Source organism: Myxocyprinus asiaticus, chromosome 28, assembly GCF_019703515.2.
Source record: "Myxocyprinus asiaticus isolate MX2 ecotype Aquarium Trade chromosome 28, UBuf_Myxa_2, whole genome shotgun sequence".
Lineage (NCBI taxonomy): Eukaryota > Metazoa > Chordata > Actinopteri > Cypriniformes > Catostomidae > Myxocyprinus > Myxocyprinus asiaticus.
In genome coordinates this window covers 15,663,127-15,682,911 of record NC_059371.1, presented here as the reverse complement: position 1 = coordinate 15,682,911, position 19,785 = coordinate 15,663,127, and the positions used below count along the sequence as shown (strand labels likewise).

The window sequence follows — 19,785 nt, the reverse complement described above, 5'->3', positions numbered from 1 at the left end:
GAACGACCAACACCAATTTAATCAACTGTGCAACCCGTTTTAGTGTCTATCCCTCACAGATTTGTTTTTACTCCTGTCAAAAATCAAATAGGACGCTACCCTGAATATAAATCAATTTTTCCTCTTTTTGACTCCTTTTTATTTAATATAAACTTGTATTATTATTACTTGTTAACTGTTATTTTATAATATTTAGTCTACATTTTATTTTATTTTAATTCCTTTGCGCGTATATGTGTTGTATAAATTTAAATGTATGTATGACCCAATATCATGCACTGGCAATGTAAAGCGTTTTACCGTGCAAACAACCTAAATGCTTCTTTTGGGGATCCGATTCTTGCGCCAAAACACTTCCGGTATGTAATGTGTTAACTTTATCTTCGCAGTGTATTGTGGGACAGTGGATGCTCAGTTATGGCGACGAGACCAAAGCACTTGAAACTTTTCATTGTAACTTATTTGCATGTGTCATTCTTTTCAACGAACACGTTTATCGACGCTACAGAAGTGACATGGGATGGAAACGGATACATTCTTTATTGTCCATGCATGGGTAATGAGATGAGTAATACATCTGAAACATTTAGAGCGATTGTGTCCTCATTGAAATGCAAAGAACTGGATTTTAAGAGTTGTGTGATCAAATGAAGGCAAAATTATAATCATATTGCACTCATTTAGATCCAGAGAACGAACTGTAGCATTCAGTTACACAGCGACTGTGTTTTTCTGTGTTGTGTTTGGATTAAGAAATGCACTTATCTGCCATGTTTCTCTTTAGGTCGCTTTGGAAATCAAGCAGATCATTTTCTCGGATCGCTGGCTTTTGCCAAAATGCTGAACCGAACTCTCGCGGTTCCGCCGTGGATTGTTTACCGTCATCACGCGCCTCCTTTTACAAACGTAAACACAACATACGTCACTCCTTTGCACCTTTCAGGGTTCCCACTGTCATGGAATACCTGGAACAATATCAGGGAAGTGTCAAATTGGGATTTCAGACCTGAAAAAATCACGGAAATTAATTTAATCTTATATGATTAAACCATAAGTCATAGATTTAAATTATAAATCTTCAAAAATGTATTGAAATTTCTAGTAATGCTCAGCTCTAGAATATTTCATGGGCTGGAATTTGCACTTTGTGAGTGCAGTCCCTATAAAATTATTTGTAAAATCAGCCTCAACATCCAAATATGTGGGAACCCTGACCTTTCATATATTTCAGTCGGCATTTCAGATCTCGCACTACTAGATCAACAGGAGAAAGTACAATATGGCATGATATGATTGTGTTCCTCTGAAACAGGTGCATGCCCCTTATAGTGAGTATTTCCAGTTAGAGCCCTTGAAGCAGTACCACCGTGTGGTCAGTTTGGAGGACTTCATGGAGCAGTTGGCCCCCAAACACTGGCCCCAGGGCCAGAGAGTTGCCTACTGCTTTGAGTCTGCTGCTCACAGGAGCCCAGACAAGAAGACCTGTCCGATGAAGGTAATGTAGCTTTTTATTCTTCTTAATGCTTGAAGGGTAGTTGTCTGACAGACAGTTAACCACTTGTTCTTGCACTCGCAACACTTTGGGATCTGCTGGCTCTAACTCATTTACTATAAAGAAAAAACAAAGTGCTGAAATGTCCTAAAGACACATTCAGCATTTCCTTCTTTTTTTTAGAATCAGGATTTTCCTGGACTTTTAAACTATGAAATCTTACATGAAGGGTGACCGTAAAAGCAAAGTTGTATGTTTTAATGTACAAAAGTCACACCAAACAACCACTTATGAGCTGTTACACCAATTTAAATGGCTCATACTATAGAAACACTGCCATCAACTGGAATGTTTGCAGCTTTGTATTTTGTTTCATACCACAATAATAGCATGTATTCCATTGAAGATGATGCACGAATCGAGTCTTGACCTGTTGAGTAATGTAGCTTGTTGATTTTGGTGCAGGATGGGAATCCATTTGGACCCTTCTGGGACCATATTGGAGTGGACTTTGATCGCTCCATACTATTCGGAGGTCTTTCATTCAGCTCTTACTACCAACCGCATTGGATGAAGAGGTATGATTAAAGGAGTAGTTCACCCAAAAATGAAAATTCTTTCATAATTTTCTCACCCTCAAGCCATCCCAGATTTTACTGTATATACATATAATGTATATGTATATTTACTGTATACACATATATACATATACATATAGACTATAATGACTATATGACTATAACATCTGCAGAACACAAACAAAGATTTTTAAAAGAATATTTCAGCTCTGTAGGTCCATTCAATGCAAGGAAATGGTGACCAGAACTTTGAAGGTTCAAAAAGGACATAAAGGGAGCAGAAAAGTAATCCATAAAACTCCAGTGGTTAAATCCATATCTTCTGAAGCAATATTAAATGTTTGGGTGAGAAACAGATCAATATTTAAGTCCTATTTTACTCTAAATTCTCCTCCATGCCCAGTAGGTGAACAAAGAATGTGAATCGTCAAAAACAAAAGATGAATGTTAAAATGCAAGTGGAGATTTATAGTAAAAAATGACTTAAATATTCATCTGCTTCTCACTCACACCTATTACAGTTTATTGCTTCTGAAGACATGGATTAAACCACTGGAGTTGTATGGATTAATTTTATGATGCCTTTATATGCTTTTTGGAGCTTCAGAGTTCTGGACAACATTCACTTGCATTGTATGGACCTACAGATTAGAGATGTTCTTCTAAAAATCTTAATTTGTGTTCTGTAGAAGAAAAAAGTGACACTTCTGGGATGGCATGAAAATGAGTAAATGTTGAGAGAATTTTCATTTTTGGGTGAACTATCCCTTTAAACTGAAACACACTCTCTTAATCAGGGTCCAAAATTCAAAACCTGTCAATGGAGGGTGTATTGAGAAAATTCACAGATATTTCTAACGTGGCATGAACTGTATTTTGCATGATTTTTGTGTTTTTATCCCTATAACAATGGAATTATTTAGCTGTTTTTGGTTTCCATCAATTGCCACTTAAGTTTAAATCTCCTGGCACAAAACATGCAGACCCATAGTGGTCCCCCTGCTTATTTTTGTTGTGGTGTCTTAATGCTATAAAGAAAAAAAAGCTTCCCAGATCCTGCATAATAAAAAAACATATCATGGTAACTTTTCCACTGAGATAAGTTAATAGAAGATGCGCAAGTGCCTCCACTACTCCTTTTGAAATGTCTTCCCCCACATATTCCCAACCCATATTTTTTCCTCTCTAACTTTTTTAGCCTGTTCACTTTTTTGGGTCAGGTTCCCCCCATCAGAGCATCCAGTTCTGGCTCTTCCAGGAGCCCCGGCTCAGTTCCCTGTATTGGAGGAACATGTGGGTCTGCAGCAGTATGTGGTGTGGTCTGATAAGTTAGCACAAGAAGGAGAGAATCAAATCAATACCCTGCTAAACAGACCCTACGTGGGCATCCATCTGAGGATTGGATCTGACTGGGTAAGATCTGTCTGTGAATGTGGGATTTTCTGCAGTTCAGTACCAGCTGGATATGACAAATGATACAAATGTATACTCCAAATTCCAGTTAAACTTTATGTTGATGTAAAGTTTTATAATCCTGAGTGTTCCAAAACCATATCTAAATTGATGTAGACAGTTTTATGAGATCCCTGAAGGGCCATTGACAAGTGCAAGTGGAGAATATTATCCTTGATGTGGCCTTTATTTTCTAAATAATGCAACTAAATTGTAGACATTGTATCCTCTTACCAATCCTTCCTTTCTCTGTTCCACACAGCAAAATGCGTGTAAGCTGTTGCAGTCGGGAGAAGCTGGTCCTCACTTCATGGCGTCTCCTCAGTGTGTTGGGTACGATCGTCAGAACGCCCTGCCACTTACTATGACAATGTGTCTGCCGGATCTGTCTGAGATCCGACGTGCAGTCAAACTCTGGGTGAAGAAGACCAATGCTCAGTCAATATACATAGCCACCGACTCCGAAACCCACAGTGCAGAGATCCAGAAACTCTTCAAGGGCAAGGCGAGGCTAATACTTATATTTTAACACATCAAAATGTAAATAGGACTTTATAAACATTACTTGACAGAGCAAAATGGTGATGAAATATGTTGTTTTGCTGTTTGTGCAGGTAAAGGTGGTTAGTTTGCGGCCCGACACTGCTCAGGTTGACCTGTACATCCTTGGCCAGTCTGATCACTTCATCGGCAACTGTGTTTCATCCTTCTCAGCCTTTGTTAAAAGGGAGAGAGATATTCATGGGAGACCTTCATCATTCTTTGGCATGGACTATCCAGGAAAAAGGAAAAGAAAAGAGGAACTTTAATAAAGTTCAAATGTCTTAGATTTTTGTAACAGGGAAGATCAGCTGAAGAAGTTTTGAATGTTCCAAATGTCAGATTATGAATGAGGTGAACTGGATTTAGCTTTCAACTTTTGAAGTATTTTTGATACCAAGCAGTATTTAAATAAAGGGAAAACAAAGAAAGTTCATTCCTTGTTAACTAGACGCTACATATGACTATTTAACAATCCCACAACCCCACATTCTCTCTTTCTCCCTCTCTCCCTATCAGTGGCAGAGGGTGCTCAAGCGTTTCCTTGGCACTGCTAGCTTTATTGTGGGCCACCAAACCAAGGTCCACAACATGTTTGTTCCAGAGAGGTTTAGGATGGTTTATGTAATGTGCCTTCCGAATGGGACGTTTGTACAAATTTGTTTGTATTTTGTTTCGAGAATGGAAACTGACCCCATGAGGGTTGAGTAACTGATCCCGTCAAAGCTAATTATAGCAGAGTGGGGTCAGAATTAGTCATGTGTGTAAGTGGTTAGAATTTGCATGTTTAAGGGCTTTCAAGACCACCAGAATATGTAGCGGCCCTATGATTTCTGAATATGTGTGACTTTATGAAAACAATTTTGAAGGGATATCATGCAGACTCTCTGTTATCTTGTTACCAAAAGTCTGTGAAATCCAAATCGAAAAACGGTTTTATAAGTGTTTTAAGGTATTTGAAGATAGTCATTTTGTACAACTTTGAATGGCACATTCCGCACATTAGTATTCTTTCTCATGAAAATAAAACAAGCAGTATTCTGACTGCGTACAGTAACTTTGTCCATGCTTTTTGTTCAATATCAATTGCTGAACTTTTATTTTTTCATATGTGCTTAAAGGGGAAGATATTTTCAGTGTTTTTTTTTGTTTGTTTTGTTTTGATTTTGACAAAAAAAAATAATTGTCTGCACACAATGGAATTATGGAATTATGACTGTTAGTGTGCATTTTATAAATGAGTTTGGTATGAATTAAACCAATTTCTTGTAGTCGGTTGTACCATAAAATGTGTAGGTGATCACAAAAGGTACAAAAATGGTCCCAAACTCCTCAAACCTCTTGAAATTTGGATCTGTGTGAATGAGTAAAATATAGGCTATGCATTTAATTTTCTTTTGTATGCATTTGGCAGACGCTTATCCGAAGCAACTAACAGTGCATTCAATGCATACATTTGATCAGTTTGTGTATTCCCTGGATATAATTTTTTGTTACAACCATCACATTGACCATAGTTTCTGCCAAAATGTCTTAGTTTCTACTCTTACTGAAATAAAACTAGGATCTCAGCCACCGTTGTTGTAAAAATGGCAAAAGATTGAAAGGTAATGGAAGTAAGCTTTTAAACTAACATATAGAATGAAGTGTATGTAGGATGGAGTAATCAGAAGTAGGTGTTGGTTTGATACAGGAGCAGCATCAGTAGTAGATCCATCCCGGCCTGCAGGGGGATCACAGCAGCACATCGCTTCTTCTGCCGCTTCCCATCACAGATCGCGCCGTGAGAGACGGGTAATTTTGTATATTTTTTAACGTTTGGCAGGTTTTAGAGGTATATGAATCTGGTGGACATTAAGGCGACGGCGATCATCGGCATAATTTACAGGATAAAGCGCTCAGGATGGCAGTGGTGAGTTAGATGTTTATGTATTGATACAGTCCTGTATAAATGATACGGTTTGTTTGCCGTTGCCAGGCCGCTTGTTTTGAGTCTCCGAGGAGCTCCATCTCCATTGATACGGTATGATTGTACTACAATAAAACATCAGAATTGTAATGAACACAATACTCTTTTATACAATAGCGTCTCTTCTCTTGTTTGTCTCCTGTGATCTACTTATCGCCGTTATTTCTGTCCGACATGACAGCTGAGATTGAGATGGATTAAATTAAATGCAGATTTACAGATTTAAAGACAGATATTTGAGATGAAATGATATTAGAGGAGTTGATGTAAATGAGATGTTGGGTTAACTGCTTCTAGCACTGCGGCTACAGTACTTTTAGTGTTCGGTAAAGTTGGACATAATCACAGATTCGAACTTCCCGGATCAATAACTCATAAGTGAAACGTTGTTAAAACACAAACGACGCCTCTTTCCAACCGTAGTAAGGTAGACAACGAGCTACAACCTAATTTTCATCAAAAAGAGCCATCATCCGACCTGGACAAATAATATTGGTCTCTACGTGCAGCCGGCTGTGAGACGAGTGCGCAGGGACCGTCTACAAAGTGCAACACCGAAAAGCGATACTATAAAAATATTCAATAGCTTCACTCTTATACAGTGTAGTGTCACCAAAATCACTTCTACACATCAGCGGTCTCCGGTTGGTTATACTACAACACTTAGTTTGGAGAAATGTGCTTTTGCATAATTTTGGGGAATTTTTATTAGGAAAAATATTCAATAACTTTACTCGAACAGTGTAGTGTCACCAAAATCACTTCACACATCAATGGTCTCCGCTCCGCCTCACCTCAGAGGATGGCTTGATTTGATGAAAATTAGGTTTGTAGCTCGTTGTCTACCTTACTACGGTTGGAAAGAGGCATCGTTCGTGTTTTAACAACATTTCACTTTTGAGTTATTGATCAGGGATTTTTGAATCTGTGAATATATGTCCAACTTCACCAAACTTTAATTTAGCTGATGGATTGTGTTTTATCTTATAAATCAGTTTATATTTAGAACAAGTTTGCTCAAATTTTTTGATTAAAGATTGTACAAACGGTCTAGTACACTTGGAGAAATACACTTATTTCCCAGCAGCAACCTAATAAACAAGCATTTCTCTTTAATTTAGCCTTAGCTGTATACTTTGGCTGGTTGGAGCCTACAGTGGCTACAGCAACTCACAGAAATAAATATCATTGTAATTTTACTCTTGGACGCCATTAAACTCAATATTCCATCCAACCTTAACCATTTACTGTGACAGTATCATGATACAGTGGTAATATAATTTTACTTTGAAATACACAATGCACTGACTGATTGTAATATACATGTACCATAGTATTTACATGGTACTCAAAGTTAGGTACCACAAGGAAAATCATGGAACATGTCAAAAAATTTAAACATTATGGTATTTCTGTGGTACCATGGAACTTTTGTTGCTGAAAGTAGTTATAGACACATATTGGCATGGTCAGTCAGCTGGTCATTCAATGGCTCCTATAACAATATTTATAATATGTTATTTATGAGTTTAGTTACTTATTGCTCATATGTTCACTGATTTATTTATCTTGATTGTCATTTAAGTCACCAAATCTCACTTATGAAGAGAAGAGTTGAAATGCATATTGTTTTCATAGTAGGTCAGTAGTAGATTTTGATTGGATTTGGGATTAGCTCAGATCAAGGCATTTTGGGTGTTAGTCTGTAAATGTAACCTAATATGTCTCCAGCCTATTAATGTTGCAATGTTGAAAGCTTGATTTAATTTTGTTGGCTATAATTTAAAGCCTCTTTGCCCTGCTGTTTTTACCAAATGTGCTCTTATTATTCAGTCTTTTTCTCATGTAAACTTTACATCAACAAATTGCCTGCCAATTTATGAGTCAGTTACTTTTGTGTTTGTCACTTTGTTACTAGATGGAAATATTGAATATTCTGTGTATGTTTGCTGTAACCACAACACAAGTTCATCTTTATCTGTTGGCATTGTACATATTCGCTTATTTCACAGAATTGCTTCATTTTTTTGCAGGCTCTGATGCTGGCAGCACCATCACTGTGAAGTAATACTACAGACTCATTGAGAGAAGTCAGCAGGTACACCAAAGTCATCCAAAAGCTGTCAAAATGTCCAAAAGCAAGAGCTCGGAGTCAGTTAAGGTTGTGGTACGTTGTCGCCCCATGAACGAGAGGGAGCGAGTCGCTAACTTCGAGAGGGTTGTCTCCGTAGATGTGAAGTTGGGCCAGGTGTACGTATGCAACCCTAGAGGTGCTTCCTCACATGAACACCCAAAAATGTTCACGTTTGATTCTGTCTATGATTGGAACTCAAAGCAGATGGAGCTCTATGATGAGACGTTCCGTCCTTTGGTGGACTCTGTACTGTTCGGCTTCAATGGGACCATCTTTGCGTATGGCCAGACAGGAACTGGAAAGACTTACACGATGGAAGGGGTCCGAAATGACCCTGAGAGGAGGGGCGTCATACCCAATTCCTTCGAGCACATTTTTACGCACATTTCCCGCTCGCAGAACCAACAGTACTTGGTCAGGGCTTCTTATTTGGAGATCTATCAAGAGGAGATCAGGGACCTTTTATCGAAGGACCAGTCACGCCGTCTGGAACTCAAAGAGAGACCTGATACGGGTGTCTACGTTAAAGACCTGTCTTCATTTGTCACTAAAAGCGTTTGCGAGATTGAGCATGTAATGAATGTGGGCAACCAGAACCGCTCTGTTGGTGCCACCAACATGAACGAGCACAGCTCTCGCTCTCATGCTATCTTTGTTATCACGATTGAGTGCAGCGAGCTTGGCCCTGATGGGGAGAACCACATCCGGGTTGGGAAGCTAAACCTTGTTGACCTGGCGGGAAGCGAAAGGCAGACCAAGACTGGTGCACAGGGTGAGCGCTTGAAAGAGGCCACCAAAATCAACCTTTCCTTGTCAGCTTTGGGCAATGTCATTTCAGCACTGGTGGATGGGAGAAGCACCCACATCCCATACCGTGACTCCAAACTTACCAGACTTCTGCAGGATTCCCTGGGCGGGAATGCCCGAACGGTCATGGTGGCCAATATCGGACCAGCTTCCTACAATTTAGAAGAGACTCTTACCACTCTACGCTACGCCAACCGAGCCAAAAACATCAAGAACAAGCCTCGCGTCAATGAAGACCCCAAGGACGCACTGCTTCGGGAGTTTCAGGAAGAGATTGCCCGGTTGAAAGAGCAGCTGGAGAAAAGATCTGGCAAGAAGAGGAGAAAAAGGAGGAGGAGGGTTGGGGAAAGAGGAGAGGAGATAGAGGATGATGAAGATGAGGAAGATGATGAGGATGACGAAGAAGATGGAATAGATGAGGAGAAGGGCATTGCAGATTATTGGCGGGAGCAACAGGAGAAGCTGGAGAATGAGAGAAGGGCCATCATGGAGGACCACAGCTTGGTTGCAGAGGAAAAACAGCGGTTGCTAAAAGAGAAGGAGAAGAAGATGGACGATCTCCGCAAAGAGAAGGAGGCATCAGAGATGCTGGCAGCCAAAGTCAAGGTTAGGAACACCAGAATTTATATATATATATATATAGATAGATAGATTTGTGTGCAGCCACCGACACAATGACATTCATCCGTCTTATCTGATAACTATTATTTTGCACATTCAGGCCATGGAAAGCAAGTTGCTGGTTGGAGGGAAGAACATTGTCGACCACACCAATGAGCAGCAGAAGATTCTGGAGCTGAAGAGGCAAGAGATAGCCGAACAGGTAAAGTTTTCAGAAACAAACTGCTGATTTGCCATATAGAGATTGTGCCAGACTGTGTTTCAATCCTCAAGGTTGTTTTAAAAGGGTACAGGTTATTTGAGCCTCTTTATAGTTTTTCATGTGTATATTCTTAGAAACTGAGTTTCAGTTGCTAGTCCAAAATGCTGATTAAAGAATTCATTCCTTTGTTCACCCAGCAATCCAGTCTTTTTCAGTTGGACCAGTATCTATACACCTTATCTGATGCAGTTTGCAGCTTCTCGTTGACCTTTTTGAGCAGTTCTACTTGGGCATATAAAATGCAAGTGTTTGTTTTAAAAGTTTTGTAATGTATAATGTGTGTGTGAGCAGAAAAGGCGGGAAAGGGAGATGCAGCAGGAGATGGAGTGTCATGATGAGGAGACACTTGAGTTGAAGGAAACCTACAGCTCACTGCAGCAGGAAGTGGACATCAAGACCAAGAAACTGAAAAAGGTGATACTGTGATTCTCTTTGATTTAAGTTTCGCAAATCTTACAAATGTGCATTTTTAACATTTCTTCTAGAAAGTACACAACGGTCAATGATTCTAAGCTCATTTCAAGTCAGATAAAAAAAAAAAAAAAAATACAGTTCAGTGAACCTGGTAATCACGATTTAAACCAATAACTTTCAAGTTTGATTTTAGAATTTAAAAAATAACCATCTAATGAAAGTAATTTGTTTATGCTTTTTAAATGATGTAATCAAAGAATGGAAAAATATAAAACTATTGATTTAAAGTCATTGATTATAAGTATAGAAACAATATGTTTGAAGTTTAATGTGAAATATTCAGATATAGACAAAAATATAAACAGTTTTAGAGTGTAGGGTGACTTACTCGATTACGTCATTCACAGTGCAGAGCTCTTTTCCTGTGACTTGTTTGCCTTGATTGCCTGATTGGTGGATTTTTCCCTTCAGGATCAGGTGTAGTTTTTATTTTTTTAAATGATGTTGAAATAATGTGGACTATTGGCTTCAGCAGTGGCACAGTGCATTCAGAAAGTATTCAGACCCCTTTTTTTTCTTTTTTTTTCACATTTTGTTATGGTGCAGCCTTATGCTAAAGTGCTTTAAATTATAAATTTTTTTCACATCAATCTACACTCCATAATGACAAAGCAAAAACCAAACAGTTAAAGTCAGAAGTTTACATACACCTTTGCCAAATACATTTAAACTCAGTTTTTCACAATTTCTGACATTTAATCGTAGAAAACATTCCCTCTCTTAGGTCAGTTAGGATCACTACTTTATTTTAACAATGTCAAATGTCAGAATAATAGTAGAGAGAACTATTTATTTCAGCTTTTATTTCTTTCATCACATTCCCAGTGGGTCAGAAGTTTACAAACAATTAGTTAGTATTTGGTATCATTGCCTTTTAAATTGTTTAACTTGGGTCAAACGATTTGGGTAGCCTTCCACGAGCTTCTCACAATAAGTTGCTGGAATTTTGGCCCATTCCTCCAGACAGAACTGGTGTAACTAAGTCAGGTTTGTGCTCGCACGTGCTTTTTCAGTTCTGCCCACAAATGTTTTATCAGATTGAGGTCAGAGCTTTGTGATGACCACTCCAATACCTTGACTTTGTTGTCCTTAAGTCATTTTGCCACAACTTTGTAGGTATGCTTGTGGTCATTGTCCATTTGGAAGACCCATTTGCGACCGAGCTTTAACTTCATGGCTGATGGCTTGAGATGTTACTTCAATATATCCACATAATTTTCCTTCTTCATGATGCCATCTATTTTGTGAAGTGCACCAGTCCCTCCTGCATCAAAGCACCTCAAAAACATGATGCTGCCACCCCCATGCTTCACGGTTGGGATGGTGTTCTCGGGCTTGCAAGCCCCACCTTCTTTCCTCCAAACATAACGATGGTCATTATGGCCAAAAAGTTCAATTTTTGTTTAATCAGACCAGAGGAAATTTCTCCAGAAAGTAAGATCTTTGTCCCCATGTGCACTTGCAAACTGTAGTCTAGCTTCAACATACTAGCGTTCATCTCTAGGAGACAGAATGCTTCTCCTTCCTAAGCGGTATGATGGCTGTGTGGTCCCATGATGTTTATACTTAAGTACTATTGTTTGCACAAATGAACGTGGCAGCTTCAGGCATTTGGAAATTGCTCCCAAGGATGAATCAGACTTGTGGAGGTCCACAATTTTTTTTTTCTGAGGTCTTGGCTGATTTCTTTTCATTTTCCCATGATGTCAAGCAAAGAGGCACTGAGTTTGAAGGTAGGCCTTACAATAAATCCACAGGTACACCTCTAAATCAGTACACGTCCTATCAGAAGCTAATTGTCTAAAGGCTTGACATAATCTTCTGGAATTTTCCAAGCTGCTTAAAGGCACAGATAACTTGGTGTATGTAAACTTCTGACCCACTGGAATTGTGATATAGTCAATTAAAAGTGAAACAATCTTTCTGTAAACAATTATTGGAAAAATTACTTGTGTCATGCACAAAGTAGATGTCCTAAACGACTTGCCAAAACTCTAGTTTGCTAATATTAAATCTGTGGAGTGGTTACAAATTTAAGGACTTCAACCTAAGTGTATGTAAACTTTTGACTTCAACTGTATTTGATATCTTTGCAAATTTATTAAAAATAAAATACAAATATCACATTGACATATGTATTCAGACCCTTTGCTATGACACTTGAAATTTGGCTCAGGTGCATCCCATTTCTCTGGATCAGAGAATCACACTTGAATCCAATCGAACATCTCTGGAGAGACCTAAAAATGGCTGTCCACCAATGGTCCCCATCCAACCTGACAGAACTTGAGAGGATCTGCAGAGAAGAATGGCAGAAAATCTCCAAATCCAGGTGTGCAAAGCTTGTCGCATCATACCCAAAAAGACTATAATCCCTGCCTAAGGTGCTTCAACCAAGTACTGAGTTAAGGGTCTGAATACTTGTGTCAATGTGATATTTCAATTTTTTATTTTTAATATAGTTGCAAAGTTATCAAAAATCTGGTTTTTGCTTTGTCATTATGGGGAATGGAGTGTAGATTGATGTGAATTTTTTTTTTTAAAGCATAAGACTGCAACAACAAAATGTGAAAAAAATTAAGGGGTCTGAATACTATCTGAATGCACTGTACCTTCAATTAAAAACCCTTTATAGTGCTCTACTGAGCCCTCTGTTTTGGCTGAAAGTCTGCTTCTTCTCAATATAGGATCATTAGATGTACCTAATTTGATCTTGAGCACCCACATAAGTAGTGTGCAGTTAAAAATAAAATTAGGAAAGCTGCGTCTAAGCAGATGTATTTTTAGGGTCCTGCTGTATACTCTTGAGTCATTAGTAGTAGAACAGCTCTCTTGGCAGATCTCTATTGTGCTCATTCTCGTTCAGACTCATCTATGCATGACAGAAATTGTCTCTCCCATTTTGTGCAACTGTATCTTTGGAGTATAAACTCCAGCTATTTTTATTTTTTTTCTGTCATCTAGCTCTTTTCCAAGCTACAATCTGTGAAGGCAGAGATTCAAGACGCACAGGATGAACATGTTAAATACAGACAGGAGCTGGAGCAGACGCAAAATGAGCTGACTAGAGAACTCAAACTCAAGTATGCAAACCATCACCCCTCACTGTCAGCATTAATTTGTATTCTGTTCACACATACTGCTTTCACACATTCTGGGGCGAATTCACTTAACAGTTGTGCCACTTTTGCTTATAGTATTTCATTGCAAAAACCTGCATCATATTTACTAACCTCACGCAATTTCATTCTTAGTGAATTCCCCACTCTGTCTTTTGGCAGATTTCCTCTTCTCTGTATTTGTTTTATTTCACAGTGCGCCCTCTCTTTGCACGATATGCTTGCTTCACCCTTAATGAACAGAGCATTTAGTTCCATTACCTGCAACATAGCACTCCTCTTCTCTGGAATTACTTCTAAAATGTCAGTTTAAATCAGTTATTGTTTTGTTATATGCAAATGAGGTGGTCAGTTCTTTGTTTAGAAATAGAGGTGTAATTTACTAGAAAACTAGACTCTAAAAGTGCTCTGACCTAATTAAGTCTGGTTGATGAGACAGACTGCCTGGAAATTTGTACTCTGCAGCTACAACATTACAGATGTCAACAGTATAACACTCACACTCACATAGTGAGACTCTAGTGTAGAGTGGTTTCTGATGTACACTGTCCATTAGGGGAACGATATCTGTGACATGCTGCTTTTGAGTGCAGTGAATGGAGTGTGTTTTATCAAAATTTTAGTTTTGTGGCTTTTGGTCCATGTCTGTTAGCTTTGATGCCACGTATATGCTAGTGTACTTCTAAAAGTTGATTTAATTCACTTTTAGCAGATAAACAAATTTAAAAGTCTATCTCTTCTTGGAAAAAAAGAGCAAAGTATTGATGACTATCACCTGCTGCTGACTAACAAGTAGCAAATCATGATCATGGCTGTGACCTAAATGAAGTCTTAGTTTTGAAAAATCAAAGACTTGTTTTAATAAAAAGGACCAGCCCTTCGATATGTCCTGCCCAAATGTCCTGTGTCTATACAGGAATGAAAACCACACACATCAAGCCATTTCATGGGGTCTTAACCTTTGTTTGTACCCACCAGACATGTGATCATAGAGAACTTCATTCCTCTCGAGGTGAAGAACAAGATTGTGACGAGGGCCACTTTTGATGAGGAAGATGACCTCTGGAAGATGACTCCCATTACCCGTATTCAGAAGTATGTTACAGTCATTCATACAGTATGAGCACACATTATTTGTGGGCTTATTTTGGAAATGTGGAACTAAAATGTTTTTAGACTTTAACACATTTATTTTTCTTTTTTCTCTTCTTTCTCATTTTTTTTTTTCGCAGTGATCAGCAGATGATGAACAGGCCAATTTCTGCAGTCGGGTACAGACGGCCTCTGAGTCAGCATGCCAGCATGGCCATGTTGATGCGGCCTGATGTAAGATACAAGGTATGCTGACACAGTTCCCATAATCCTCCACAAAGCACTACACAAAGGCTTCAGTTGCAATGCTCATTTACTCTACAGTTTGGCAGATGAGCTCTAGAGTAGAGTTGGTAATCGCAAAAAGCGTTTCTTATTCAGAACCGGTTACATTTTATAAAAAAAAACCTGGATCCAATTGAATTTCATGACATTCAGTTCCGTTAAAGGTTCTTGAAACATTGAAAATGAAACTTTATTTTCTGTTGGCTGGGCGTTAACTTTTTGTGAGTCATTGTTTTCCGCAATTAAAAGCATGTGTAAATGCTCTCGTTGTATATTTGTCTTCACTGGCAAACTAAATCCAAATTATGGGTTTTGGAGTGTACAAAATTATGCAATAAATATGAACTTGTTTTTTTTTCTGATTTGCAACTACTGTTCTTTTGAAATCTCATGTCATCAGTTAACAGGGTGCTGTTAGGGCATTAAATGCATTATGAAATTGTTTTCCAAACATTGTCAATTCTTTCTTCCTCCAACTTACTGAAAGAATCGTTAACTGAATCGTCAAGCAACAAGGATTGTTAAGTGGAATTAAAATCTTAACCACTCGCTAAATTCCTTATGACTCTCATTCCTACTCTGAGTTACCAAGGCCATGGAAAACCTGAAAATATTAGAGAATTTTAAAATTGTGATTTTTCAGGCCTGCAAAAGTCATAGAAATGAATACAATCTTATGAAGTCATGGAAATGAATAAAATCTTGTAAAAGTCATTGAACATAAAACATCTTAAAAAATCTTGGAAAATTAATAAAATCTGAAGTCATGGAAATTAATAAAATATTAGAAAATCATGGAAGTTAATAAATTAAAACAAAAATAATGGAAAACTCTTGGAAAAGTAATGGGAATTAATAAAATCTTAAAGTCAGGGAAATTAACATTTTCAAAAGTCATGGAAATTAATTAAATCTTAGAAAGGCATGGAAATTAAGAAAAAATAAAATCTTAGAAAGTCATGGAAACTAATAAAACCTTAAATTATGGGAAAGTCATGAAAATTAATACAAATCTTTAAGTCATGGAAATTCTTTCTGTAGTTATTTTATCTAAAATATTCAATTTGTTAGAAATGTCTCTTTGAGTGCAATCTCTATAAAATGATATTCAGAAAACCTTCTCAATTAATCTCAAGTGATTTGAAAGGTCATGGAAATTCATTGGTCAAAAGGTGTAGGAACCCTGTCTAGAGAAACAAACACAAAATCCTGTTGTTTTACTTTCTTGCTCTCTTCTTTGGCTTAAACGTTTATATCCTCCCTTTCTCTTTTCTGCTCCTTCTGTCCATCCTCCAGGCCGAGAATATCTTGCTGTTGGAATTGGACCTGCCCACACGGACCACAAAAGACTATGAGGGGCCAGTGATAGCACCTAAAGTAGCTGCTGCTCTGGAGGACGCTCTGAGGGAGGAGGACGAGATCCAGGTGGACGCCTCTGGCTTCCATGCCAGCCTGGGCTCAAGTCCAGGTCTGGGCTTTAGTGCCTTAGCTACTGGGTTTTCCAAGAAACCAAAGTCAGGGTGAGAATTTGTTTCCCTCTTATTTTCTCTTCCTTCTGTCATTTCATATTTCTTTCTTTTGTTTACTTTATAATCTGCATCCAAAATTGAGTTATTTTTCACCTCTATGTTTGTCCTTCCTTAAAGGGATAGTTCACTCCAAAAATTAAGTCTGTCATCATTTACTCACCCTCATGTTAAAATAAAAGTGAATGGTGACTGAGGCTGTCAGTCCTTCATCTCCTTGTGTTGTCCAGGGAAGAAAGAAAGTCATACTGGTTTGGAACCACATGATGAGGATGTTACTGATGATATTTTTATTTTTGGGTGAACTATTCCTGTTAAAGGAATATTCCAGGTTCAATACAAGTTAAGCTCAACCGACAACATTTGTAGCATAATGTTGATTACCACAAAAATACATTTACAGACTTGCCCCTCCTTTTCTTAAAAAAAAAAAAAAAAGAAAACATCAAAGTTACAGTGAGACACTTACAATGGAAGTGAATGAGGCCAAACGTTAAACGTTTCTGTTTCAAAAGTATAGCCACAATACACAAACAATATGTGTGTTAACATGATGTTAGTGTGATAAAATCACTTACTAACCTTTCCTGTGTAAAGTTATATCCAATTTTACAACTTCGTTGTCTTCGTTTTCTCCCCTTTTTTCCTCAATTTGGAATGCCCAATTCCCAATGTGCTCTAGGTCCTCGTGGTGGTGTAGTGACTCGACTCAATCCGGGTGGCGGAGGACGAATCTCAGTTGCCTCCGTGTCTGAGACCGTCAATCCGCACATCTTATCGTGTGTCTTGTTGAGCGCGTTACCGCGGAGACCTGGCGCGTGTGGAGGCTTCATGCTATTCTCCGCGGCGTCCACGCACAACTCACGTGCCCCATCGAGAGCGAGAACCACATTATAGCGACCACGAGGAGGTTAACCCAACGTGACCCTACCCACCCTAGCAACCGGACCAGTTGGTTGCTTAGGAAGCCTGATTGGAGTCACTCAGCACGCCCTGGATTCGAACTTGTGACTCCAGGTGTGGTAGTCAGCGTCTTTACTTGCTGAGCTACACAGGCCCCCGATTTTTGCCTTTTCCTGTATGGGATGAGTCAAAATGATTTTTTGTGGTTATCAACATGATCGTCTCAACTAATGCTGTCGATTGAGCTTTACTTTAACTGAACCCAGAATATTCCTTTTAAGGAAAGTAACATTTAACATTAGGTTATTTTTCACCTCTGGATTTGATCCTTCCTTGACATACCTTTTCAATTTTTCCCTCACTATCCTCACACAGCCGCCCAAAAACAGGCAAGGCGGCGAGCACCCCCACCTCAGCTCAAAGCCCCTTGTCCAGCTCAAGGTCACCTCTGTATCCTCAGTCCCGTGGCCTCGTGCCCAAGTGACACCACCCCTCTGTGAAACCCTCAACCCCCCCATATGGACTGGCTGTTGGTGTCAGTGATGCTAGGCTCATGAACTGCAAAACATAGGACTGTTGTTAAAGAAATCTGGTGTTCTTCAAATCACTTGGTATTAGGCCCAAAGTCAAAGCTTGAACCCTGATGCTTACTGTATTGTAATACAGATAATACAAAGCTAAACAAATGGTGAATGGAGATTTCCACAGCATTATAATTACCTTGTTGTCATTTGACATACCATATATAGCACAATTTTATTTTATTTTTTTACTTTTGTCAAGCTTTAATGTCTTAGAAATGTACACATGATCAGTCATAATTTACAATGACTGAAATGAAATTCCATGGGTTACGCTTGCACTTGAGCAAAATGTTATCGTGGAGGTTGGGTCATTGTAAAGGTTGAGAAAACAGATGGTCTCAATATTAGGACCTTATGTGTTAGATATGTCATTGTGGCAATGTTTTAGTGTGGGTGTCTGTGGATGTTGGTTTGGTCTGTTGACTCTTTCTAGTTGTAGGAATAACAAATTTCACCTTATTCACCAGTAGCTGGAGATGGAAATTCATGCTGCTTTTCTCCACAGAAGCACTGTATTGTTATCAGACACAATAGTAAGCACGTTATGTTATTGGTCCTATCCCAAACAAAAACCTCTAAGCCTTTCTCTAAGACTCTTTGACAGGAGTAGGGCTGGGAAAAAGGGCCCAGAAAATGGCTCTTGACCAGGCTGCTGTGTCAGTCAGCGCTGTATCCAGTACGTGCTGTTTTTTTTTTAGAATTCCTAAGATGGAAGTATGAATGGGTGGGTTTATCATCACACACAAGAATATCAGGGTTCCAGGGTGCCTTAGATTCTCGTTAAATACAAAATAATGGAGTTCTCTTGCTGGCCTGAGAGTCCCTTGACCTGATCGCTGGATATTAGAATCCAAATCAAAACCCCAAATTTGTGCAATTTGCAGCCTGTAAAATGTTTTGAATTACACCATATAAGTGTAGTCTGTCGTATTTGGGAGGCTTAGGTATTTAATATTTAGATGTCACACATGCAAGGTTTTGTAAATGAAAATATGCATCGTTTGAGTCATGAAAAGTGTTATTACTTTAAAAGTAATACATGGATTTAAAGTTTGTCTTTTAAATTCTCAAACCTTGACTACCCCTCTCTTAACAGATGTGAAGGTAACACCACTGCCTGCTGCTACTGTAGGGTTCTATAACCCATTGTGACATAGCATACAGTTTATGTATATTAAGCTGTTAGTAAATAATTCTGTATTATCATCGCAGTTGTATTAAAAAGTAATAAATACTGTCTTAGTTCCATTTAAAAGGGTAACTTATTACCATACTAGTGGATTTTATATTAAAGCAATTGTAGATCCATTTTTCTTTGCTTAGATTTGTTTTTTTAAATATGTATTATTTAAAGTTCTGCACAAATTTATTTTTGCAAATGAGATTTAAATATCATTTTCATGATTCACTCATTTCTTGTTTCTCCAGCAATGTTGATGCTGATAGTACTGTATTCTCTGTCCATAAAGTCACTCTAAATTTGTATAACTGAAATGTGTGATTTCCAGCATGAATGTTTTAATTATTGAAATATACATTATCTAATCAAAATTCATGCTGTACTGATATTGCATAAATCTTTAGTTGCTGTTACATTTTTAAATATTGTTTGCCATGACTTTAGATTGAACACCCTTCAAAGCATTATAGGCTAGAAATGAAACTGTTTGTCTACAGTCCAATACGCCAGTACTGTCACAACTTCCATGTGGTCATATCTGGGGATGGATTTGTGTGCAGTGCTTACAGGCAACACGAGAAGTTTAGAATGTTCATGCGCTGTTTTTTTCTCTACCAAAACATGTTTTTGAATTAAAATAGTTCATAACAAAGAAGACCTCCATATCTTGAATCATCTATTTGATGAAAGGATGATTATCTGTCACAATATAACTTCCATGAAAATTAAAAATACTCCAAGACCTTAAAAAAGCTCAGAGAATTTCC

At 38.3% G+C, this 19,785-nt stretch overlaps 2 protein-coding genes across 4 annotated transcripts; both read left to right on the top strand.

Annotated features, from left to right (window-relative positions):
• Window positions 1–305: 305 nt before the first annotated feature.
• Window positions 306–5,119, top strand: LOC127419352 (GDP-fucose protein O-fucosyltransferase 1-like). The gene is made up of 7 exons (XM_051660711.1): window positions 306–556; window positions 785–906; window positions 1,313–1,495; window positions 1,958–2,070; window positions 3,291–3,483; window positions 3,785–4,027; window positions 4,137–5,119. Exons 1-7 carry the CDS (start codon window positions 418–420, stop codon window positions 4,329–4,331), a joined length of 1,188 nt encoding a protein of 395 aa, XP_051516671.1. The 5' UTR covers window positions 306–417; the 3' UTR covers window positions 4,332–5,119.
• A 718-nt stretch (window positions 5,120–5,837) lies between these two features.
• Window positions 5,838–19,726, top strand: LOC127418970 (kinesin-like protein KIF3B). 3 transcript variants are annotated; one of them, XM_051659917.1, is made up of 9 exons: window positions 5,838–5,974; window positions 8,065–9,578; window positions 9,694–9,795; window positions 10,147–10,269; window positions 13,294–13,412; window positions 14,427–14,543; window positions 14,681–14,786; window positions 16,122–16,345; window positions 17,630–19,726. In XM_051659917.1, exons 2-9 carry the CDS (start codon window positions 8,160–8,162, stop codon window positions 17,736–17,738), a joined length of 2,319 nt encoding a protein of 772 aa, XP_051515877.1. In that variant the 5' UTR covers window positions 5,838–5,974; window positions 8,065–8,159; the 3' UTR covers window positions 17,739–19,726. The 3 variants fall into 3 exon arrangements, with proteins under 3 accessions (XP_051515877.1, XP_051515879.1, XP_051515878.1); XM_051659919.1 differs by lacking the exon at window positions 17,630–19,726 and adding an exon at window positions 17,034–17,615; XM_051659918.1 differs by having other exon boundaries at window positions 5,951–6,085.
• Window positions 19,727–19,785: the final 59 nt, after the last annotated feature.

Excerpts from the sequence above, each read along its gene's own strand:
- LOC127419352 (XM_051660711.1), top strand. The coding sequence starts at position 418 with ATGGCGACGAGACCAAAGCACTTGAAACTTTTCATTGTAACTTATTTG. Across the intron at positions 557-784 it reads TCTTTATTGTCCATGCATGG|GTCGCTTTGGAAATCAAGCA; the intron begins GTAATGAGATGA and ends GTTTCTCTTTAG. Across the intron at positions 907-1,312 it reads ACGCGCCTCCTTTTACAAAC|GTGCATGCCCCTTATAGTGA; the intron begins GTAAACACAACA and ends CCTCTGAAACAG.
- LOC127418970 (XM_051659917.1), top strand. The coding sequence starts at position 8,160 with ATGTCCAAAAGCAAGAGCTCGGAGTCAGTTAAGGTTGTGGTACGTTGT. Across the intron at positions 13,413-14,426 it reads ACTAGAGAACTCAAACTCAA|ACATGTGATCATAGAGAACT; the intron begins GTATGCAAACCA and ends TGTACCCACCAG. Across the intron at positions 16,346-17,629 it reads TCCAAGAAACCAAAGTCAGG|CCGCCCAAAAACAGGCAAGG; the intron begins GTGAGAATTTGT and ends ATCCTCACACAG.